General features: G+C 42.8%; 1 protein-coding gene across 1 annotated transcript in view; it reads right to left on the bottom strand.

Moving 5' to 3' along the window:
* Positions 1–26079, bottom strand: part of LOC137620619 (protein HGH1 homolog) — a 77925-nt gene that overhangs the window by 17916 nt on the left and 33930 nt on the right. The window contains exons 4-5 of the mRNA XM_068350915.1: positions 16352–16584; positions 5109–5230 (exon numbers count right to left, since the gene is read on the bottom strand). Of these exons, the coding sequence (XP_068207016.1) occupies positions 5109–5230; positions 16352–16584 (355 nt within the window). The remainder of the gene's footprint in view (positions 1–5108; positions 5231–16351; positions 16585–26079) is intronic.

The following is a 26079-nucleotide window of genomic DNA, read 5'->3' as shown; positions in this document are numbered from 1 at the left end:
GTAATCTCCCTTGGCTTGGAGAGTGCAAAGAGCATGCCCAAACCATCATATACCCCTCACCATGATCTTATCCACATGTGGCACTCGAGTCATCTCTCATATAGTTTAATGTCTAATCCTGTCCTTCCATTTAACTCCAAATATTCTTTTGAGGGCTTTGTTCTCAAATCTACAAAATCTGTTGGATGCTGTTTCATTGTCATACCACGACTCATGTCCATACAGTAGCACAGTAGCACGGATCTCACTAAACCCATACATAACCTGATTTTCATATATAATTTCAGGTAATTTTATTTCCAAATTTTACTTAACCTAGCCTTTGTCTGATTTGCGCTTTTCAATCTTTCATTAAACCCCATTTCTAAAATACCTGTACAATACTCAGGATCATAATTCCTAAATATTCAAATGATTTTACCTCATTAATTCTTTCTTTCTTCTTCCAATGATATTTCATCTTCCATTGCATATTCCGTTCTCATCATCTATGTCTCTCTTCTATTTATCTTGAGCCCACCCTCATGTGACATTTCATACATTCTGGTAAGCAAGTATTGCGAATCCGGTAGTGTTCTGCTAATAAACAGTGTCATCAGCATACTCTAGGTCAGCTAAATTCTTATCACCAATCCAGTCCAATCCTTCTCCATCCCCTTCTATTCAATGCATTACAAAATCCATGAGGAGGATAAACAACATAGGTGACAACACATTCCCTTGGAGTACTCCACTATTCACTGGAAATTCACTTGATAGGACTCTACTAACATTAACTTTGCACTTGCTATGCTCATAAATAGACTTAATCAAATTTATAAATCTAAGAGGAATTCCATAAGAACGCACGATTCTCCAAAAAATTGGCCGGTGCACACTATCAAAGGCTTTTTCTTAGTCCACAAAGGCTATCAAAAGTGGATTTCTATATTCTACACACTGTTATACAACATGCCTCAAAATGGAAATTTGGTCAGTACAACCTCTACATTTTATAAATCTTGCTTGTATATCTCTGCTTTTCATTAATCTTTCTGCCTAGTCTCTAAAATAAGCTTATAACCATACTATATATTTTCATGACAACTGACATGTGATGCCTCTGTAATTATTGTAATCAGCCAGATCTTTTTTTTTTTTTGCCATTTTCACCAACACTCCTAGCTTCCATTCATCAAGTTTTGCCTCTTGATGCCACATTCTACAAAATAATCTTGTAAGCATTCTGGGGGTCACTTAATTTTCAGCCAATATCATCTCAGCAGTTATTCCATCGTATCCAGGGCTTTTTAATGATAGCTTCAACTTCAAACGTACTGAATTCATTCATGGGCACATCAAGGTCTTCTTCAGCTCCAGGTAAATCAATCAAATTATTTCCTTCATATCTCCTATTCATACCCTCACTAAAATGTTTCATCCAACATTCCATTTCTTTCTCTTTTGTCATAAAAAATCCATCTCTCTTTTAGATGGGTATATGCTTTTTCTTCTTTGCCCCCATAGAGATTTTATTCATAATTCTAAGAGCAACTTTTTCACTATAGCCACTCCCTGAATTCATAGCTTTATCAGCATCATCTGCTTTTCAGTGTAAATATTCTCTCCAGTCATTCCTGGCTTTTCTTTTGACCTCACTATCAATACTGGAATACTTAGCATGCTTTACCTTGTAATTTTCATTACTTGCTCGAAAATTTTCAACAATCAATTTCTGTCTATGTCTCCTTTTTATAGTATCCCAAGTATCATTTGATATCCTTGGTTTTCTCCTTGTAACTGCATGTCCCTAAACTTCACTACCAACTGACTGATATATGTTCTTAATATCACACCATTCTTTGTAAAATGTCTAAGACTGCAAATCCATTCCTACACTCAATTGCAAAGGTTTTTCTGTGCTCATCTTCTAAAAGCTTAGTTGTATCAAACCTAGGTATTCTATCTACATTTCTGTTGGGTGGTATCAGTTTTAATGTCAGTGTGGCAATGAAGAGCTGGTGATCACTACTAATATCTGTACCTTTATAGCTTCTCAGAGTCCTCCTCCTTTCTTTATCAATGGCTATGTGATATATTTGATTTTTGTAATTGCCACATGGTGAAGTCCATGTATATTTGTGGATGTCCTTGTTCTTGTACTATTTATTATGTTTCTATGCATATACAAACATTTTGTCCCTTAAAATAGGGATACTCGCTTATTAGGTGGTTAAGAAGTCCTTATGGGAATGGAGATGACTCCAGCAACCTCCAATCAGCCCATAGGGATGAGTAGGCTGATAGGACCAGACCCGTATATGGTTCTGACACTGGTACTTAATGAAAGAATCTTTCTTCTCCAAAAGGGAGACACAGTCTGGAATAAAACACCTGGCACAGAATGGCCAATGAATTTTTATTCATTCCATTCCCACCCTCATAAAGGGAAAACGGAGAACTACTTCTCAAAGAACAAGACTGATAAGAATGGTACTCATGAATGTAATTCATCAGAATCAAAGTCAGATCCAGCAAGTAACAGCACATATACTTCATTAAGAAGTAAGAAGGAAAGAAGAAGCAGAAGAGCAAGTAATTCAACATTTCTTCCAGACCTACATCAAACATGTTACCATACCATAGACAAGATGCTTTGTATTCTGTATGGGAGTTGGCTGCACAACTATAGAGCCACCCTCACAGGGCCCAGATCAATAGTGTTGAAGGACTTCTGATAAACTCCCTTGAAAAAAGACTGTGAAGTTTGTTTGGCACTTCCAAACTCCTTCATCACCAGTCTGGCTTCAGATTCTCTTCAGTCAAAGTGGGATCAATACCTCTAACCAAGGTCTACAGATTAAGGTCTTTTCAACCCCGACCCAAAATATGAATCATCTACGCAGGTACAGACTTGGGTACAGACCGTGACGTAGGTAAGGCTCATAAGCGTGCCCAAGGCCTATAACCCATTTCCACTCAAGCATACCAAAGGTCGATCACACCTTGACCAGGCAGTTATTTGCAAGCAAACATGGAGTACACTTCTGCCTTGCTGATCAAATCTGTTTGATATATATACTGTATATCAAAATGCCCGGTAATTGTGCAGTTTTGGATGCTTGATACAGGGGAAAAGGAAAGATCTCAGATGTAGCTGAAATCCTTAGTCAAGAGCAAAAAGAAACAGAAAATTTTTGTGCAGGAAGTCAAATCGGTAACACAGATTGACGATGTACAATGTATGATTGAGCAACTGGAGAAGGAGAAAGATGATATCAAACAAAAGTTGGAAGAATATGGGTGAAGTGGAAATATGTAAAAGAACAGTGGGAAGTTTAAAGAGAGGACTTTTGCCACTGAAAGGGCTAAATGGAAAAATGAAAAAGCTAAATGGATGGATAATAAGGTCAAGTAGAAAAAAGAAAAGGAAAACGAAAAAAAGAGAAATATGCGATGTACCTTAAGTTTAAAAGATAATTTAAAGAAATATTTTTCACCCATACAAGTAGCATGCCTTATCACTGGGAGTAATATCAATACATGGGAAGACAATGATATCAGCAAAGCCTTAACGTTACCTAGTTTGAGCCCAAACTAAGTTTTTAAGAGAGGAATGGAAATTACATTTTCCTTCGTCATCAACTTCATATTGCGGGTCACATAAGATAGCTGTAGAATCTGGCATATTGGAATCGGTAAACCACTTATTAAAAATCTTATCATCTATAATGGCGGAACAAATACATCTATGTGTAATTTCCTTTGACGGGTGCAGTGCTGCACAAACTTGGAGTTACGATGAAGGTGCCGACACTTTGTATGATCTTAAATCCAAAGTACAATGTGCAATGATCAGAGGACTTACAACATCCTGGAAACAAATTATTTATTATAATTTTGACACTCAGGAAAAAAACTCCTTTTAAATTGATTATTCAGGTTGAGAAAGCTTGGTTTCCTATACTAGCTATGGTTAGTGACTTAGGATCAACAAATATCATTTTGTGGAATACCTTAGGCATTGATATAGACAATTCTGCTTTTGTTAACCCAGTAGATGATAACAGAGAAATACATGTGTTTGTTGATGCACCAGACCTAATAAAACTTATTATGAATAGTTTCCTTGATCGTGGATTTGTATTGACGGGAGATAGGTTTGCTCGTTGTCCTTCAGTCAGGGAGTTTATTATGAGAAACAAAAGTCATCTACAGACAGAACAAAAACTCTGAAAAATATATCAATGTTATGGGTATGCAACGCATGAACGTTGTTAAACTAGCGGTGGAATTACTGTCCGAGACAACATATAAATGTCTTCAGTACTTTAGTAACGAAGGTCAGCTTGAAGGTATGGAATGGAAAACCAAAAGTCAGTTAATTAGCCTTGTTGATACTGGTTTGATTTATTCAATTATGGAGTGCCTCGTGATAGAAATCCATCAAGATATGCCTATGGGATGAATCTGGACTTACAAAATAAAACGTTACTATATATGATTTGAGTATCGATATTTGTTTACAAGACCACGCTCTCCATTTACTCCCAAATTATGCAGTCCTGTAGCTCTCCTCTCTTGTACAGTAATTAGGAGGTTCTTTAAATGTTGGGAAAGCAAAAAAAGGCAAAATATGTTGAGCAAAGGGGAGGTGTTATAAAAAACTAGCCTGGTTTCCTCACTAAACCACCTGGAACTGACACCGTAAACATAGTCAACCTAATAGAAGTTCGTGATGCCAGCGTACATAAACAGAAGTTCGTGGTGCCAGTGTACATAAACAGAAGTTCGTGATGCCAGCGTACATAAACAGAAGTTCGTGGTGCCAGTGTACATAAACAGAAGTTCGTGATGCCAGCGTACATAAACAGAAGTTCGTGGTGCCAGTGTACGACCAAACTCGCGACAAAAGACAAAAGTGAAGAGTGTCTGCCAGGAAGTGGGCGAGGCTACTCCCCCACTTTCACCACCTGTCGTTAACTACCTCATTATCGATTTAAATGGCCGTTCCAACTAAAGGTGAAGACATTCCCCTGTTTCAAAGGTCGCAAGGTTTGTATATCCATAGGAACAATGGTATTCAATATTGTCAAGTGCAAAACATAATGTAGGTATTATGCTCAAACCTTTTTCAAAACAGCAATTGTGTATTGCAGCAATGATTGAAAATCGTCTGCCTTTGGATTCTTTGTACTCCATAAATGGGAGGAGTCTCTGTATCATTAATGAATTTCTGTCCATCATCTGTCTAGGAAAAACAAAATATTTAGAAAGAAGCAATAGCCATATTAAAGCTATAATAAATCAAAATTTTTGCAACTAAATTAATTATTTCTATACAGTACTTGCCCAGAATTAATTTATTATAACATTCTCAAAGTGAGAGTTTCTAAACAATAAATCTAATATACAATGGTACTGTACCTCAGTTTACGAGTTTAATTCATTCTGGAAACGAGGTCACAAACTGAAATCCTCGTAAACTAAAACAATTTTTCCCAAAAAGAAATAACAGTAACTCACTTGACAGCAAAGATATCTTCACTGAATTCAAGTCCCATGAAAGAAACTAGTAGAAATAACCCACTGTATCCAAACAGCATTCACCTATGACTAATTGTACTGTAAACCATGTTGTACGATACTACAATTTTTTTACTGATATAATCAAATACATTCTATTTCACAGAGTGCATATGTATATCGAAACAGCAATAATGTAAATTATGAAAAAGGAAAAATAAATTAAACACGCAAAAAAATATTTGGCATGCAACTCCCTCACAGTCATCTACAATTCTACCCAAGGGGATGACATGATCGAGACATTCACATGGTTACACGAAATCACACTTACATTTGATCACTTAAAGAATCCCAATGCAATTCTTCAGAATTCACTTAAATTCACGACACATAAAACCATCTGTACTTTTTGCAAAATGGCTCAACAGCTAAACATCCCAAATTTTCAAAATGATATTTTAATTATAAAATAAATTTTTGAATATACTTACCCGGTGAATATATAATAGCTGCAACTCTGTTGCTCGACAGACACATACATAAAAACTCGCCAGCGATCGCTATACAGGTTGCGGGTGTGCCCACTAGCGCCAACTGTCGGCCAGATACCACTCTCGATGTAAACAAAACCTCAATTTCTTCTCATCCCACTGCGTCTCTATTGGGGAGGAAGGGAGGGTCGTTTAATTTATATATTCACCAGGTAAGTATATTCAAAAATTTATTTTATAATTAAAATATCATTTTTAAATATTTAACTTAGCCGGTGAATATATAATAGCTGATTCACACCCAAGGAGGTGGGTAGAGACCAGAGTTAAATATGTTTACATCGTATAAGCTAAGAGTTTTTTATTTCATTTTGACAGTTATCAATATAACAAAACCAAAATAAATAGGTACCTGGTAAGGAAGTCGACTTAGACGATTACTCTGCCTTGTAAGTACGTCTTCCTTACGGAGCCCAGCGATCCTCTTAGGATGCTGACAGACTCCCAGGAGCTGAAGTATCAAGGGCTGCAACCCATACAACAGGACCTCATCAAACCCCTAATCTGGGCGCTCTCAAGAAATGACTTTGACCACCCGCCAAATCAACCAGGATGCGAAAGGCTTCTTAGCCTTCCGGACAACCCATAAAAACAACATTAAAACATTTCAAGAGACAGATTAAAAGGATATGGAATTAGGGAATTGTAGTGGTTGAGCCCTCACCCACTACTGCACTCGCTGCTACGAATGGTCCCAGTGTGTAGCAGTTCTCGTAAAGAGACTGGACATCTTTCAAGTAAAATGACGCGAACACTGACTTGCTTCTCCAATAGGTTGCGTCCATGATACTTTGCAGAGATCTATTTTGCTTAAAGGCCACGGAAGTTGCTACAGCTCTAACCTCGTGCGTCTTAACCTTAAGCAAAGATTGGTCTTCCTCACTCAAGTGTGAATGAGCTTCTCGTATTAACAATCTGATAAAATATGACAAAGCATTCTTTGACATAGGCAAGGATGGTTTCTTAACCGAACACCATAACGCTTCAGATTGGCCTCGTAAAGGTTTAGTACGAGCTAAGTAGAACTTAAGAGCTCTAACAGGGCATAAGACTCTTTCTAGTTCATTGCCTACGATCTCCGATAAGCTAGAAATATCGAAAGATTTAGGCCAAGGACGAGAAGGTAGCTCATTTTTGGCTAGGAAACCAAGCTGCAGAGAACAAGTAGCTTTTTCTGACGAAAACCCGATGTTCTTGCTGAAGGCATGAAGCTCACTGACTCTTTTAGCCGAGGCTAAGCATACCAGGAAAAGAGTCTTAAGAGTGAGATCTTTCAGGGAGGCTGAATGTAAAGGCTCAAACCTGTCTGACATGAGGAATCTTAGGACCACGTCTAAATTCCACCCAGGTGTAGCCAAACGACGCTCCTTAGAGGTCTTAAAAGACTTAAGGAGGTCTTGCAGATCTTTATTGTTGGAAAGATCTAAGCCTCTATGCCGGAAGACCGAAGCCAACATGCTTCTGTAGCCCTTGATAGTAGGAGCTGAAAGGGATCGTACTTTTCTCAGGTATAAGAGAAAATCAGCTATTTGGGCTACAGAGGTACTGGTCGAGGATACGGAAACTGACTTGCACCAGTCTCGGAAGACTTCCCACTTCGATTGGCAGACTCTAATGGTAGACGCTCTCCTTGCTCTAGCAATCGCACTGGCTGCCTCCTTCGAAAAGCCTCTAGCTCTCGAGAGTCTTTCGATAGTCTGAAGGCAGTCAGACGAAGAGCGTGGAGACTTTGGTGTACCTTCTTTACGTGTGGCTGACGTAGAAGGTCTACTCTTAGAGGAAGACTTCTGGGAACGTCTACTAGCCATCAAAGTACCTCGGTGAACCATTCTCTCGCGGGCCAGAGGGGAGCAACTAACGTCAACCTTGTCCCTTCGTGAGAGGCGAAATTTCTGCAGTACCTTGTTGACAATCTTGAATGGTGGGAATGCGTAAAGATCTAGATGTGACCAATCTAGGAGGAAGGCATCTATATGTATTGCTGCTAGGTCCGGGACTGGAGAGCAATAGATTGGAAGCCTCTTCGTCAGCGAGGTTGCAAAGAGATCTATGGTGGGTTGACCCCATGTCGCCCAAAGTCTCTTGCACACATCCTTGTGGAGGGTCCATTTGGTTGGAATTACTTGACTTTTCCGACTGAGACAATCTGCTAGGACGTTCAAGTCGCCCTGGATGAACCTCGTTACTAGGGAGATGCCTCGATCTTTTGACCAGATGAGCAGGTCCCTTGCGATCTCGTACAAAGTCAGTGAGTGGGTACCTCCCTGTTTGGAAATGTACGCCAAGGCCGTGGTGTTGTCCGAGTTGACCTCCACCACCTTGCCTCGAAGGAGATTCTCGAAGCTTATCAAGGCCAGATGAACCGCCAAAAGCTCCTTGCTGTTGATATGCATGCTCCTCTGACTCGAGTTCCACAGACCTGAGCATTCCCGACCGTCCAGCGTCGCGCCCCAGCCCAAGTCCGATGCGTCCGAGAAGAGAACGTGGTTGGGTGTCTGAACTGCCAGGGGAATACCCTCTCGTAGGCTGATATTGTCCTTCCACCAAGTCAGACAAGACTTTATCTTTTCGGAAATCGGGATCGAGACCGCCTCTGGCGTCTTGTCCTTTTTCCAGTGAAAAGCCAGATGGAATTGAAGAGGACGGAGGTGTAGCCTTCCTAGCGAGACAAATTGCTCCAGGGATGACAGCGTTCCTACCAGACTCATCCACAGCCTGACTGAGCAGCGTTCTTTCTTCAGCATCTTCTGGATGGAGAGCAGGGCTTGATCTATTCTGGGGGCCGACGGAAAAGCCCAAAAAACTTGACTGTGAATCTCCATCCCTAAATACAGAATAGTTTGGGATGGGACCAGCTGTGACTTTTCCAAGTTGACTAGGAGTCCCAATTCCTTGGTCAGATCTAGAGTCCAATTGAGATCCTTCAGACAGCGATGACTGGAAGAGGCTCTGAGAAGCCAGTCGTCCAAATAAAAGGAGGCTCGGATATCCGATAAGTGGAGGAATTTTGCCACATTCCTCATAAGCCTCGTAAACACGAGAGGAGCTGTGCTTAGGCCAAAGCACAGGGCCCGAAACTGGTACACCACATCGTCGAAGACGAATCTCAGAAAAGGTTGGGAGTCTGAGTGAATGGGGATGTGGAAGTAGGCGTCCCTTAGGTCTAGAGAGACCATCCAGTCTTCCTTTCTGACCGCTGCTAGGACTGACTTTGTGGTCTCCATGGTAAACTTCGTCTTTGTGACAAAGACATTCAGAGCACTGACGTCTAGCACCGGTCTCCAACCTCCTGTCTTCTTTGATACTAGGAAGAGACGGTTGTAAAACCCCGGTGATTGAAGGTCCGAGACTTTGACCACCGCTCTCTTCTCTAGCAAAAGAGACACTTCCAGTTTCAGGGCTTGTCTCTTTTCTTCCTCTCGGTACCTGGGAGAGAGATCGATGGGGAACGTCGCTAGAGGAGGTCTGCGTACAAAAGGGATTTTGTACCCCTCTCTGAGCAACCTCACAGATTGTTGATCTGCGCCTTTCTTCTCCCAGGCTTGCCAGAAGTTCTTGAGTCTGGCACCTACTGCTGTCTGAAGTTGCGGGCAGTCAGACTCTGCCCTTAGAGGACTTGGATCCTTTCCTCTTCCCTCTCTTCCCTTCGGCACGAGCACCTCCCCTGCTGGAGGCTCTGCCACGAAAGGGCGGGATAAACCTAGACGCTGGAGTGTCTATCCTAGGTCTAGCAGACAAGGCAGGCAAAGGGGGAGCTTTGCGAGCCGAGGACGCAACTAGATCGTGGGTGTCCTTCTGCACTAAAGACAAGGCAATTTCCTTAACCAAGACTTCAGGAAACAGGCACTTAGACAAGGGCGCAAAGAGTAGCTCAGATCTTTGGCATGGCGTCACTCCAGCTGACAGGAAAGAGCACAGAGACTCTCGTTTCTTCAGGACTCCGGACGTGAATGAAGCGGCAAGCTCGTTGGACCCATCACGGACGGCCTTGTCCATGCAAGACATAATGAGTAAGGAAACATCCTTATCGGCAGAAGAGATTTTCCTACTCAGGGCTCCTAAACACCAGTCCAGGAAGTTAAAGACTTTGAACGCCCTAAATATGCCTTTAAGAAGGTGGTCCAGGTCAGAGGGTGACCAACAAATCTTCGAGCGTCTCATGGCAAGGCGGCGGGGAGAGTCTACAAGACTTGAGAAGTCGCCCTGGGCAGAGGCAGGAACTCCCAAGCCGAGAACTTCTCCCGTGGCATACCAGACGCTCGATCTAGACGAGAGTTTAGATGGGGGGAAGGCAAATGCTGTCTTCCCTAAACTCCTCTTGGTCTCTAACCAATCGCCTAACAGCCGTAAAGCTCTCTTGGATGAGCGAGAGAGAACGAGTTTAGTAAAGGCAGGCATGGTAGCAGGAACGCCTAAGACAAACTCTGACGGCGGCGAACGAGGAGCCACAGAAATAAAGTGATCAGGGAACAACTCTTTAAAAACAGCCATGACTTTTCTAAAGTCCAAGGATGGTTGAACTGCTTTAGGCTCATCTAGTTCTGAAAGTTGATCCTCAGGATGTGGTTCAGCAACGTCCTCATCTGACAGTTCCTCATCCGATAACTGATGAGAAAACGGCAATGGTGTAGGCAACGTTTGACTCGCAGAGTCCGGTCGCACTGGTGCATACGTGACGGAGCCGGACGCAGCGTCCTGGAACTGCTGAACAGTCTGGGAACTGTCAACAACAACAGGTGCGCGAGGACGCACAGCGTCCACCCGAGACTGTTTAGACCGTCTGGGTTGTGCAGTCAACACCATACCGGGTTGCGGAGGTTGACGCACCGCGTCAAAACAAGTCAACTCTGATGGTTGATGAACGTCCTGAACGTCACCAATCACATCAGTGCGTTGCCTAACGTCAACGTGCGGCTGGAAATCCACACTGGGTCGCATCAGTGGAGGTACTACCCCAACTGGTTGACGCGAGAAAGCTACATCAACGTCAACAGGACGCACAACAGACCGCTTGGATGGCTGATGGCCAGTAGGTTCAACGGAAACCTTCTCAGCATTGTAGTCCTCCATCAAGGACGCAAGCTTGGACTGCATGTCTTGCAGTAACACCCATTTAGGGTCTACGGAAGCAGGTGCGGTAACAGACGGGGTTAGCGAATGAGACGGCACAACTTTGCCTCTCTTAGGCAGCGAGCAGTCATCAGATGACGGCAACGGGTCCGAACTGTCCCAGTGGCTACAACCGGGACGTTGGACTTGTCCTGAAGGGACCGACTTACGCTTTAAAGGTCTGGAGACCTTGGTCCAAGGTTTCTTACGAGAAACACCTTCGGACGACGAGGTAAAAATGGGCTCTCTCGTCTTACGTTGGTAGGGGCGATCTTGGAGAGATACGCCTGATACCAAAGAGGGAACGTCTGTTCGCTGATCAAGGCCTCTCGAACCCATGAGTCGTACGACATTGCTTCTCCCCTGGGCTTGGGAGCTTGCAAGAGGTCCCGGACTAGGAGGACGACAGGCACGAACAGACGAACCCTCGAGCGCAACACTGTTCACAACACTTTGCGTAACACTAGGCACTTTGACACTTTCCGCCGTGGCACTTTGGCACTTGAGTTCCTTTACGTCCGCCATGAGTTGATTTCGGTCACTTGCTAAGGCCTCAACTCTCTCCCCCAAGGCATGTATAGCACGCATCATGTCTTGCATAGACGGTTCCTGAGTGCTAGGAGGGGGGTTAGGAACAACCACTACAGGGGAAGGATTAGGTTCAGGGGCATGTGGAGAGGAAAAATCTACCGACCTAGAAAAACTTCTCCTTACCCTATCTCTCTCTAGTCTGCGTGTATATTTATCAAATTCGATAAAATCGAATTCCGAAAGGCCCACGCATTCCTCACACCGATCTTCCAATTGACAGGTTTTACCCCGACAATTGGAACAAACAGTGTGAGGGTCGAGAGAAGCCTTTGGAAGACGCCTATGACAGTCCCTAGCATTACATTTTCTGAACTTGGGAACTTGAGAAGGGTCAGCCATTTTGAATTAGTCAAGGGAAAATTCCAAAAAACGATCTAAGTCATCAACAATTAATCCGATTCAAAAAAGAGTTCAAGGATTTATTTGAAGAAAAACACCTGTACTGCGAAAGCTCAAACCAAATTAAAGTACTTCACCAAATATGATGGGAAAAACTCCAGGTTCAACAGCGAGTAAAGTACGTCTTGTCGACACGTCGACAGAGAAGAAATTGAGGTTTTGTTTACATCGAGAGTGGTATCTGGCCGACAGTTGGCGCTGGTGGGCACACCCGCAACCTGTATAGCGATCGCTGGCGAGTTTTTATGTATGTGTCTGTCGAGCAACAGAGTTGCAGCTATTATATATTCACCGGCTAAGTTAAATATTTAAAAAGCAATATGTACTCTTCCTAACTATACAAACCTGAGTCTTTTAAAAGAGTGAAGTAGTGAGGGTGAAAAAAGATGTGAAAAATAAATTAGCAACTAGAGTGGATATGAATGTGCTGAGGTCGCTTGGCCAAGTAAAGGATGAAAAATGGTCCTCTACTGAAGAAAGTGATGAATGCAATAGTTAATAGTTGATGGGAGTGGTACAAGAGGAAAGCCAAGGTTTGGGTGTATGGATGGAGTGAAGAAAGCCCTAGGTGACAGTAGGATAGATGTGAAAGAGGCCAAAAAAAGCTGCTAGAAATAGAATTGGATGGGGAGTGATTGTGACACAGTTCCGATAGGCCCTGCTGCTACCTCAGGTCACCATGGTGGCCGCTAAGGAAGAAAGTCAGCATATGAAACTTCACTGTGGTGGATAACGAGAAAGGATGAGCTGTGGTACCCTTGCAGTACCAACCAAACTCACCTGAGTCCCTCGTCAGGCGAAGAGGAATGATGAGAAAAAGAACCCTTTCATTTCTCTTTTGCTGTCAGCTACCACCCAAAACTGGGGAAGTGTCATGGTAGATAGGTAGATACAGAAGGCTTCAGCGAAGCTAGAACAGCTGTTTAAACTCTTAAAAGGGTCTTAGAGGCAGCTGCAGGTGATTGAAAAACTAGTACCAGGCCAAGAATGCAGTTATCCAGGGACATGTGGGTATACTCCAGCAGGTAATGCGCAGAGAAAGTTGCATGCCTTTACCAAAACTCTTGTCTTTAACAACTGTGCCTATGACAGGTTCTTCCTGAGAACTGGGATAGATTTGATATGTCTGACTTTGTGTGCTTTAATCCGGGATGGTCTTCTCATTCCTTCAACTGCAGGAAAAGCACATCTGATCATCCCATGAAGCCAGAAAGAAAAAGTGTTCTGGGATCTTACCTCTTACTCCTTTCGTTGCTATAGGAAGAGTTGTAGTATCCTTCCAGGACAGAACGGTAAGTCATGCTGGTCCCCACTAGAGACTTGTTGTAGCGAAGAGCTGAAGGAGGACTTGAAGTTGTGAATAGCTGGGTTCTCGGTACTGGCCACCAACTCCTGAGACAAGGTGAAGGAGGACTTCTATCCTTCAAAATAATTTGTAATGTAGGCCATGATATGCTGTTTCCTGATTCCTTCATCAGAACTAGGCTAGTAGAGTAGTCTTAAGGATCAAAGACCTATCTACAGCCATTCACACGACTTTGAGAGGGATTGCTTAAGAGCCCTGCAAACTCACAAAATATTCCAAGTGATTTGAGCTCCCTAAAAGCTCCTTCTATGTCTTTTCAATTCTCACGAAGAGTCCAGAGCAAAGACCTGGTAGAAAACTTGGAACAAGGACTGGCGGGTATCCTTCATCATAATGATTAAAAAGCCTCACCAATGTAGGAAGTTAGAAAACTGGTGATCTGGATCCCATTTGGCATAACGGAAATTTGGAGTGATCAGGGTCATGCCAAGCCTTGATGTCACCAATCGACAGTAGAGTATTTGGAGAAACTGGAAAATGTGCGCAAAAGAGGAGGAATCTAGAATTCCTAGAGGTGTTGGATGGAGTCCTCTAACCATCCCAACAGACTGTGATTGAGGAGCAGAATACTGGAAGTTTTTTTGTCCAAATGAATGGTGAACTGGTTGATTAATGGTGAATACCTTAAGTAAGAAACCTTTCCAACATGTCACAATGTAAGGACCACACTTAACCCTTACACAGAGTCCCTGTCGACTGAGTGTGTTTGTCCAAACATTCCTCCTGCTACCAGCACTAGATCTTTTACAAAATTGAGTACAAGCACTACGGATCAGGAACATTGTCAACTTCCCAAGGGTGCACCTGCTTGGTAAAAATCTGTAAAAACCAACCCCTTATTATTATTATTATTATTATTATTATTATTATTATTATTATTATTATTATTATTATTATTTTCATTATTATCATTTTCATTATTACTAGCTAAGCTACTAGCGTAGTTGGAAAAGCAGGATGCTATAAGCCCAAGGGCTCCAACAGGGAAATATAGCCCAGTGAGGAAAGGAAATAAATAAGTTACAAGAGCAGTAATGAAAATAAAAACAAAAATATCTTAAGAACATTAACAACATTAAAATAGATCTTTCATATATAAACTATAAAAACTTCAAAATAAGAAGAGAAAGAGAAATAAGATAGAATAGTATGCCAAAGTGTACCCTCAATCAAGAGAACTACACCCAAGACCGTGGAAGACCCTGGTACAGAGGCTATGGCACTGCCCAAGACTAGAGAACAATGGTTTGATTTTGGTTTGTTGTTATTCTAGAAGAACTGCTTACCATAGTTAAAGAGTCTCTTCTACCCTTACCAAGAGGAAAGTAGCCATTGCGCAATTACAGTGCAGTAGTTAACCCCTTGAGTGAAGAAATTTTTATGTTATCTTAGTGTTATCAGGTGTATAAATAAGAGGAGAATGTATAAAGAATAAGCCAGAATATTCAGTGCACATGTAAACAAAGGAAAAATGAGCCGTAACTTGAGAATGATACAATGTACTACTATCTAGCCAATCAAAGGACCCAATAACCCTCTAGCGGTAGTATCTAAACGGTTGGCTGGTGTGTTGGCTGGTGTGTTGGCCAACCTGCTACATACCGATTGTGGAGATTGCGTGTGGGATCAGTCAGCTGGGAGGAGAAGGTCGGCAAACATCAATACATTCGCACCACGACAGAAAAGTACCAGGAATATCCTAGGGTAGGAGAGAGATGAGGGTGGTTACCAACAGCCTAGCTAGTACCTTGTAGTGTGCAACGTCCTCACCAGCAATGCTTATGCTTGGCATTGCATGAAACCTAACATAGGTAACATGAGCTCCTGTAACTAATACTGAAACATCTTCCCAAGGAGGATCTGGTTTTAGTACAGCATTGCCCCTCCCACGAATCCCTGTGGGAGAATGTTCGATATCTCATTAGACTTGGTTTGATCGGTCATCCTGTACTTCTGTGACTTCTTGTACCTTCTCTTACAGGCATCACATCCAAAGGCTCAGAAACAGGCGAGGAAGAAGATACAGAAAGCATTCGTATAGGCTTCAGTTCCTTCTGTCATTCATCAAGAATAATAGAAAATGGCAGCGCCCTTCATCCCTGAATACCAAGCGTGCTCAGTACCGGAAGGAGAAGAGTGCCAATACTTCTACCCAAAGGAAATGGTAGCACGAATGCAATGTAGCATCTCAATGATTGTAAGAATGTTCAGAGCTGTCTTGAGAAGTTACCCACTTCAACTAGAAGACAAAAACAAGTGGGAAAGTCCCATGTTGTTGTCCATTCTCAAAGCCTGTATTGATCTCATGGTATAGACCAGCCTTGAACTTTGGAAAAGCCTTGATTCATGGAAGGATTTTCTATGTTTAGAAAAATTGATAGATCAGCGCTGAAAGAATGCAGGTGACACATGACCTGTTACTAGAACGTTATGGTACCTGAAGTGTAGGCCCGAGGAACTCAGTGGTCTGTCGGGTGGTCAAGGCTTATCAACCACCCCTCCAGCTAACTACCACCATATCGTTAAGTCTTAAAAGCTGTGTCCAGCTTTGTAGACAGCATACAGTACTCCTATTAAAGGACAAAGGTTTCTATTAATGTAGGAACAAAAAAATCTGTATCCCCTACAATGGTATTGTATACACAATTTTGATTGTGCTATTATGGCATATTTACTCTAATTCTTCACATTCTCAAGTGAAATTAGTAAATTTCAAAATATTAGCTCTTAATTCCTATATTTAAATAAAAAGCCATGACATTCAAGATAGCTTTATAAATGTCAATCAATCTATCAATCACACCAAAAGCTCAGATTTTCTACTCACCTTCTTCCATCTGAAAGTTGAGAAAAATTTGTGATACATGGAGCTAACAAATGAAGCTTGGCCCCTTTGCTATTGTAATTCACTTGGCAAAAGATGTAAACAAGTCCTTCCATCTTGACTGACCCTTTGTCAAGTCTCTCAAACACCTTCTGGCAACACTCTTTAGGCTTGGAGAGATTTGCAAGAATTCCACAAGCAAAGTCTGCATGAGGATACTCTTTATCTTGTATACACTGGAAAAAAATTTACAGCAAAATTAACAGAATGAACATTAAAGGTATACTTGTGAATAATCAAAAGCATAAAATATATAAGTCTAAAAGTTTTGTATACACTAAAGAGAAACTGAAATAACCAGGATACATAAGGGACAACCTCATCAGTTCTAATTAAATTGAAGGGCCAACATTTACTTGTTTATAGCATCATTGATGATTTGCTCATAGCTTCAATCAAAAGCCAAGTGTAATCTCTTAATCTGTAGCAGTCAGGGGGAGGAAACAGAATTCAACCAATCCTTGGGGTGACCATTGAAATCATAAAACAAATACAAAAGAGGCCTTTATATCATGCCCTTACATTTAAGTCATGATAATGAGAGGATAATAGCAAAAAAAAATAATCTGAGTTTGGATTGTGATAAATGGAATGCAATTAAAAATTTGTATAGACAAGAATAAACAAAATTTGTAATATATGCGAGAAATTTGTCTCATTTGTGATACAGTAATTGCGAATGGAAAACATCCATAATTACCAGAACTATGATCAAATGACATTTAGTATATTTCAAAACCTAAATTCCTTTACAAATGACCAGAAAAGAATTCTGATTCATGAAAACGATGATATACAGGAGTATTAAAATAAAAATAATGACAGCAACAATGCAAATGAGAAGACCACAAACTGATACATTAATTCTGATTTAGTGTGCTAATTATTAAAACAAATATGATTGTTCAAAAGATTATCAGAATCAGATAATATACTAATTTCCTTATTTCACTTGAAAAAAATGTTATTTTTATAATAAAATAAATTTTTGAATATACTTACCCGGTGATTATATAAGCTGCAGCTCTGCTGCTCGACAGAAAACTCTACGTTAAAAATCCGCCAGCGATCGCTATGCAGGAAGGGGGTGTACTTCAACAGCGCCATCTGTCGTGCAGGTACTCAGTACTCAATGTAAACAAAGAACTCAATTTTCTCCTCGGTCCACTGCGTCTCTATTGGGGAGGAAGGGAGGGTCCTTTAATATATAATCACCGGGTAAGTATATTCAAAAATTTATTTTATTATCAAAATAACATTTTTCAATATTTAACTTAGCCGGTGATTATATAAGCTGATTCACACCCAGGGGGGTAGGTAGAGACCAGCAATAAATGTTTACATTATTATGAGCTAAGTATTTTGTATTACATTTTGGCAGTTATCAAAATAACAAACATAAAATAAATAAGTACCTGGTAAGGAAGTCGACTTGAACAATTACTCTGCCTTTTTAAGTACGTCTTCCTTACGGAGCCTCGCGATCCTCTTAGGATGCTGAGCGACCCCTAGGAGCTGAAGTATCAAGGGTTGCAACCCATACTACAGGACCTCATCAAAACCTCTAATCTAGGCGCTTCTCAAGAAAAGAATTTGACCACCCGCCAAATCAACCAGGATGCGAAAGGCTTCTTAGCCTTCCGGACAACCCAAAAACAACAATAAAAAACATTTCAAGAGAAAGATTAAAAAGGTTATGGAATTAGGGGAATGTAGTGGTTGAGCCCTCACCCACTACTGCACTCGCTGCTACGAATGGTCCCAGGGTGTAGCAGTTCTCGTAAAGAGACTGGACATCTTAAAGATAAAAAGACGCGAACACTGACTTGCTTCTCCAATAGGTTGCGTCCATTATACTTTGCAGAGATCTATTTTGTTTAAAGGCCACTGAAGTTGCGACAGCTCTAACTTCATGTGTCCTTACCTTCAGCAAAGCTTGGTCTTCCTCACTCAGATGGGAATGAGCTTCTCGTATTAACAGTCTGATATAATAGGATAAGGCATTCTTTGACATAGGCAAAGATGGTTTCTTAATAGAACACCATAAAGCTTCTGACTGTCCTCGTAAAGGTTTAGTTCGTCTTAAATAGAACTTAAGAGCTCTACAGGGCATAAGACTCTTTCTAGTTCATTTCCAACCATATTTGATAGGCTTGGAATATCGAACGATTTCGGCCAAGGACGAGAAGGTAGCTCGTTTTTGGCTAGAAAACCAAGCTGTAAAGAACATGTAGCCGTTTCAGATGAAAATCCGATGTTCCTGCTGAAGGCGTGAATCTCACTGACTCTTTTAGCTGTGGCTAAGCAAACCAGGAAAAGAGTCTTTAAAGTGAGATCTTTAAAGGAGGCTGATTGTAGTGGCTCGAACCTTTCTGACATAAGGAATCTTAGTACCACGTCTAAATTCCAACCAGGTGTAGCCAAACGACGCTCCTTCGTGGTCTCAAAAGACTTAAGGAGGTCCTGTAGATCTTTGTTGTTGGAAAGATCTAAGCCTCTGTGACGGAAGACTGATGCCAACATGCTTCTGTAACCCTTGATAGTGGGAGCTGAAAGAGATCTTTCTTTCCTCAGGTATAAAAGGAAGTCAGCTATTTGAGTTACAGAGGTACTGGTCGAGGATACTGATACTGACTTGCACCAGTTTCGGAAGACTTCCCACTTCGACTGGTAGACTCTAAGAGTGGATGTCCTCCTTGCTCTAGCAATCGCCCTGGCTGCCTCCTTCGAAAAGCCTCTAGCTCTCGAGTCTTTCGATAGTCTGAAGGCAGTCAGACGAAGAGCGTGGAGGCCTTGGTGTACCTTCTTTATGTGTGGCTGACGTAGAAGGTCCACCCTTAGAGGAAGAGTTCTGGGAACGTCCACTAGCCATCGAAGTACCTCGGTGAACCATTCTCTCGCGGGCCAGAGGGGAGCAACTAACGTCAACCTTGTCCCTTCGTGAGAGGCGAACTTCTGCAGTACCTTGTTGACAATCTTGAACGGGGGGAATGCATATAGGTCTAGATGTAACCAATCCAGTAGAAAGGCATCTATATGAACTGCTGCTGGGTCCGGGATTGGTGAGCAATATATTGGGAGCCTCTTGGTCATCGAGGTTGCGAAGAGATCTATGGTAGGCTGGCCCCATGTGGCCCACAGTCTCTTGCACACATCCTTGTGTAGGGTCCATTCTGTTGGAATGATTTGTCCCTTCCGACTGAGGCAATCTGCCATGACATTCAAGTTGCCTTGGATGAACCTCGTTACTAGAGAAAGGTTTAGATCTTTTGACCAGGTGAGGAGGTACCTTGCGATCTCGTACAACGTCATAGAGTGGGTCCCTCCTTGCTTGGAGATGTACGCCAAAGCCGTGGTGTTGTCCGAGTTCACCTCCACCACTTTGCCTTGAAGGAGGGACTTGAAGCTTTTCAAGGCCAGATGAACTGCCAGTAGCTCCTTGCAGTTGATATGCAACGTTCTTTGACTCTGAGTTCCAAGTTCCCGAGCATTCCCGACCGTCTAATGTCGCGCCCCAGCCCGTGTCCGATGCGTCCGAGAAGAGAACGTGGTTGGGAGTCTGAACAGCCAGGGGCAGACCCTCTCTGAGGCTGATACTGTCCTTCCACCAAGTCAGGGAAGACTTCATCTTCTCGGAAATGGGGATCGAGACCACTTCTAGCGTCTTGTCCTTTTTCCAGTAAACAGCTAGGTGATATTGAAGGGGACGGAGGTGTAGTCTTCCTAACGAAACGAACTGTTCCAGGGATGATAGTGTCCCTATCAGACTCATCCACTGTCTGACTGAACATCGTTCCTTCTTCAGCATGTTCTGGATGCATAACTGGGCTTGACTTGTTCTGGGGGCCGACGGAAAAGCCCGAAAAGCTTGACTGTGAATCTCCATCCCTAAATACACAATAGTTTGGGATGGGACCAGTTGAGACTTTTCCATATTGACCAGGAGACCCAATTCCTTGGTCAGATCTAGAGTCCACTTTAGATCCTTCAGACAGCGACGACTGGAAGAAGCTCTTAGAAGCCAGTCGTCCAAATAGAGGGAGGCTCTGATGTCCGCTAAATGAAGGAATTTGGCTATATTCCTCAGCAGCCTCGTAAACACAAGAGGAGCTGTGCTTAGGCCAAAGCACAGGGCTTGAAACTGGTAGACAACCTTTTCGTAAACGAATCTCAGAAAAGGTTGGGAGTCTGGGTGGATGGGGACGTGAAAGTATGCGTCCCTTAGGTCTAAAGAGACCATCCAGTCTTCCCTTCTGACCGCTGCTAGAACGGACTTTGTGGTCTCCATGGCGAACGTCTGCTTTGTGACAAAGACATTCAGCGCACTGACGTCTAGCACCGGCCTCCACCCTCCTGTCTTCTTTACCACTAAGAAGAGACGGTTGTAGAAGCCCGGGGATTGATGGTCCCGGACTTTGACTACCGCTCCCTTTTCTAGTAAGAGAGACACCTCCTGCTTCAATGCTCGTCTCTTGTCTTCCTCTCTGTACCTGGGAGAGAGATCGATGGGAGACGTTGCTAGAGGGGGTTTTCGTACAAACGGGATCTTGTACCCCTCTCTGAGCAACTTCACAGATTGTGCATCTGCGCCTCTTTTCTCCCAGGTCTGCCAGAAGTTCTTGAGTCTGGCTCCCACTGCTGTCTGAAGAAGGTGGCAGTCAGACTCTGCCTTTAAAGGACTTGGTACCTTTCTTCTTCCCACGTCTCCCTTCAGCACGAGCACCTCCTCTGCTGGAGGCTCTGCCACGAAAGGGCGGAATGAATCTGGACGCTGGAGTGTCCATCCTGGGTCTTGACAAGGTAGGCAAAGGGGTGGCTTTGCGGGCAGAGGACGCAACCAGGTCATGGGTGTCCTTCTGAATCAAAGAAGCAGCAATCTCCTTAATCAAGTCCTCTGGAAAAAGGCACTTTGAGAGAGGAGCAAAAAGAAGTTCTGATCTTTGACACGGTGTCACTCCAGCTGACAGGAAAGAGCAAAGGTTCTCACGTTTCTTGAGGACCCCGGATACGAACGAAGCCGCAAGCTCACTAGATCCGTCACGTATGGCCTTGTCCATGCAGGACATGATGAGCAAGGAAGATTCCTTGTCAGACGGGGAGATCTTCCTGCTCAAAGCTCCCAGACACCAGTCCAAAAAGTTAAAGACCTCGAAGGCTCTAAATACTCCTTTCAACAGATGGTCTAGGTCCGAAGGAGACCAGCATATCTTAGAGCGTCTCATGGCTAGCCTGCGGGGAGAGTCTACCAGACTTGAGAAGTCGCCCTGGGCAGAGGCAGGAACTCCCAAGCCGAGAACTTCTCCCGTGGCATACCAGACGCTCGATCTGGAAGAGAGTTTCGCAGGGGGAAACGTAAAGGCTGTCTTCCCTAGGTTCTTTTTGGACTGCATCCAATCTCCTAAAACTCGTAAAGCTCTCTTGGACGAGCGGGCGAGGACGAGTTTCGTAAAGGCAGGCGCGGATGACTGCGTACCTAAAGCAAACTCTGACGGAGGAGAGCGTGGAGCCACAGACACAAACTGGTCCGGATACATCTCTTTGAACAGAGCAAGAACTTTTCTAAAGTCCAAAGAGGGTTGCGTGGTCTTGGGTTCGTCAAGGTCCGAATGTGGTTCATCAACGTGTGCCGCATCGTCATCATCAGAGAGTCCATCATCCGAAAATTGAGGAGGAAGCGGCAAAGGAGTAGGAATCGGCTGGTCAGCTGAGTCCGGTAGCACGGGTGCACGCGTGACTGAACCGGACGCAACGTCATGGAACTGTTGCCCAGTCTGTGAACTGGCAACAACCATAGCAGCGTGGGGACGCATAGCGTCTACTCCAGACTGTCTAGTCTGATGTGGGCGAGCAGAGGCAACCACACTGGGTTGCGGAGGTTGACGCACCGCGTCAAAACAAAACAACTCTGACGGTTGTTGTACCTCGCGAACGTCAACGGGAGGTTCCGTGCGTCGCTGAACGTCAACATGCGGCTGGCAGGGTACACTGGAACGCATGGGTGGCGGGACTCTCTCAGCTGGAGTGCGGCAGAAGGTCGCCTCAGCGTCCACAGGACGCACAACCGTGGTTGGTTGTAGGCAAGAGGTTGGTTCAGCATCAACCTTCTCCGCACGAAAGTCCTGCATCAATGACGTTAACTGATACTGCATGGTCTGCAGCAAAGACCACTTAGGGTCTACAGGAGCAGGTGCGGCGACAGACGGTGTGACTGCCTGAGGCGGTACCGCTTTGCCTCTCTTAGGAGGTGAGCAGTCGTCGGAAGACTGCAGCGAGTCCGAACTGACCCAGTGGCTACAACTGGGCCGTTGGACTTGTGCGGAAGGGACCTACTTGCGCTTAAGAGGCCGCGAGACCTTGGTCCATGGTTTCTTACGAGAAACCTCTTCCGCAGACGAGGAATAAATGGGCTCTCTCGTCTTTGTGTGGGTGGGGCGATCTTGGGTAGATACGCCCGAAACCACGGAGGGAACGTCTGTTCGCTGATTAAAGCCTCTCGAACCCTTTGGTCGTACGACATTGCTTCTCCCCTGGACTTGGGAGCTTGCAAGAGGTCCCGGACTGGGAGGACGACAGGCACGAACAGACGAACCCTCAAGCGCAACACTATCCACAACACTATCACTCACTTTATCACTACCCACTGCACTCTTACACTTCAGCTCCTTGACGTCCGCCATGAGCTGGTTACGGTCACTAGCCAAGGACTCGACTCTCTCACCCAGAGCTTGGATGGCACGCATCATATCTGCCATCAAAGGTTCTTGAGTGCCAGAAGGGGGATCAGGAGCAACCACTACAGGGGAAGGAATAGGTTGTGGGGCATGAGGAGAGGAAAATTCAACGGAGCGAGATGAACTTCTCCTGACTCTATCTCTCTCTAGCCTACGTGTATATTTTTGGAATTCGATAAAATCGAATTCCGAAAGCCCAACGCATTCCTCACATCGATCTTCCAATTGACAGGTTTTATCCCGACAATTGGAACAAACGGTGTGAGGATCGATAGAGGCCTTCGGAAGACGCCTTGAACAGTCCCTAGCATTACACTTCCTGAATTTAGGGACTTGAGAAAGGTCAGCCATTTTGAATTGGTCAAAGGGGAATTCAAAAACTATCCAAAGTCATCAACAAATAATCCGATATCAACAAAAGAATGCAAGGATTTATTGAAGATAAAGCCTGCAAAGCGAAAGCTCAAAACTAGAAACGTGTACTTCACCAAAAAGTTGTGAAAACCAATCCAGTTAGCAACAGCGAATTAGTAGGTCTTGCCGGTGGCACGACAGAGAGAAAATTGAGTTCTTTGTTTACATTGAGTACTGAGTACCTGCACGACAGATGGCGCTGTTGAAGTACACCCCCTTCCTGCATAGCGATCGCTGGCGGATTTTTAACGTAGAGTTTTCTGTCGAGCAGCAGAGCTGCAGCTTATATAATCACCGGCTAAGTTAAATATTGAAAATAAGTATTTGTAAAAAAAATATTAGCTAGTACATAAGCTAGAAAATTTCTAACCTATGAATAAATTATGACAAAAAAATTCTTAATGACAAATTCAACTTCACCAAAAACAGAATTTCAATTATAAGACTTGGAATTTGTCGAAGAATGCCATGGTCCTTAACTGTCTCAACCACACCCAAACCACCACCAGTTTCAATATTTTTCCCTTCTTACAACTAAAGAAGGACCAAATCCTTTTCTCTAATAGAAAAACCCGAAAAGGAACTACAGTATTGCTATAATCCTCCCCATGAGTAGGGACCGGAAGAAACATCTTCAAATTGAGCCGGACTCCCAAATGATCCAGTAACCTAAGCACCCTCACTTACTGAACCTGAATCTTTTCCAATAAATCACACAAAAATAACCAATCGTCCATTATAAAAGATCTGTTAACCTATGAATTCTGAACCATTTTTTTTTTCTAAATCTAAAACAGGTCCAAAAATAGGTGAAGAAGTTACTGAATGTTTCTTCACCTCAGACACAGTTTCCATCATGGAGGCACACAACCTGCTCTCTTTTAATCACAAAAAACACAAATGCTGATACAGCAATGGATGCCCCAACTGAAAAAGTTTTATTTAAAGAGGTCAGATAATTCTAAATTCTGATGGCTTTCATATTTCTCTTCTGTATGACTAGCAAAAGCCCCTATTATAGAACCTGCAAAGGAGAGCTCAGTTGAACCTTACAATAAGAGACTAACGAGGAGAAGGGCTGTCCGTTATCGTTAATAGTATTTTATATTGAAAATATGTTTCCTGATGTATCATTTTTCATATTTTTCTATTTTCTTTATAAATTCAAACTTTAATAAAGCCTCTCAACATTCTTATAAACCCATTATACACTCTTCATCACTATTTAAGCTAAAACTTACTTTTATTGTCGATACATCCTTACAAATACTGTACTGTACTTTAAGTATAAATTGAAATAAAAAACTCACCAGTGAAGGTACATAAACTTGATTAATGATGATAACGATGATGACATTTAGCTGTGCAACAGTGAAGTACTGTATTTACTTTATGACAATGATGAGGTAAATGTACTGCACAGCAAAGAAAAGCAATACAGTACTACTCCTTTGAAATCACCACGTCAGCAAGAACTTCGTTGGGGGAGTACAATAACTTCGTCATCATTCAGCAAAGTAACTTCTATTTCCGCTGACAGAGAAGTGCCCGTGCCTACTCTTTTCTTGCGGCGAGGAACATACAGTCTGGAAATTGCCGATGCGGAATTTTCTTCAGCAAAAGGATGACTTCTTCGACTGCATTTCTGAACTGCAACACACGAATCATCTGCAGGTCCGAACCTTTGGTCATTGTCTAAAATGCTTTTGCTGATTTTGCTCTTTTTGTTCATCCTCACTGTAGCATAAACTTCATCAGCAACATTAAGCTCTAAGGATATCATACGATATGCCACGCCATCCACATGTGAAATACAAGGTTGCATGAATGCAGTGGCTTAGCAGCAGAAGGGTCTACAATAATTAAGGAATCTGAGGCTCTGTGAGAGAATCTTGAATCTGTAAGGCGCAGTGAACCATCAGTATGCTTACTGAATAGAATGCTATCACCATTAGATCAGAATTACTGCCTTTGAGTGAAGATTCAATGAGATTCAAAAAGGAAAGTTAAAGAAGATCAAAGCTTTTGAAGCTTATCACTATCAAAATTTGGCTGGTTAAGTGCTAATTAGAGAACAGTGCTGGCGTGTCACTGCCATCGTCATTCCCACTATAATCAACTAGCATAGTTTTCCCTGGAATTCTCCCTGAAGTATAAGCATCTTTCCTTTTGCACTCAGAACTCTTAATTTGGTCAAAAGACATTGAAAAATAATTTTCTATGAATGGAAAAGTACAGCACTTGCACCCCTCATTACAGTTATTTAAATCACAGAATGTACTGTTCCCGAAATGAGACACAGAAAATGTGGGTAATCACAGCCCAGAAACAATTCCATTAAACAAACTATGCAGTAATTGCTAACAAATCCAGAGGATGACATCTCAAAAGGTACCAAAATGTCAAACAATCTGAAGAACCAATACGAAATATAGAGACTGATATAACAAAGAACTTTTAGCCCATCATAGCTTCAACTCTGACGTTAATCGCTAGAGTATTTCATTACTTTACTATAGGCATGTC

The sequence above is a fragment of the Palaemon carinicauda genome, chromosome 27 (assembly GCF_036898095.1).
Source record: "Palaemon carinicauda isolate YSFRI2023 chromosome 27, ASM3689809v2, whole genome shotgun sequence".
In the NCBI taxonomy this organism is placed as follows: Eukaryota; Metazoa; Arthropoda; class Malacostraca; order Decapoda; family Palaemonidae; genus Palaemon; species Palaemon carinicauda.
Note: the sequence above shows the minus strand (reverse complement) of the source record. Positions and strands in the feature narration are given on the sequence as shown.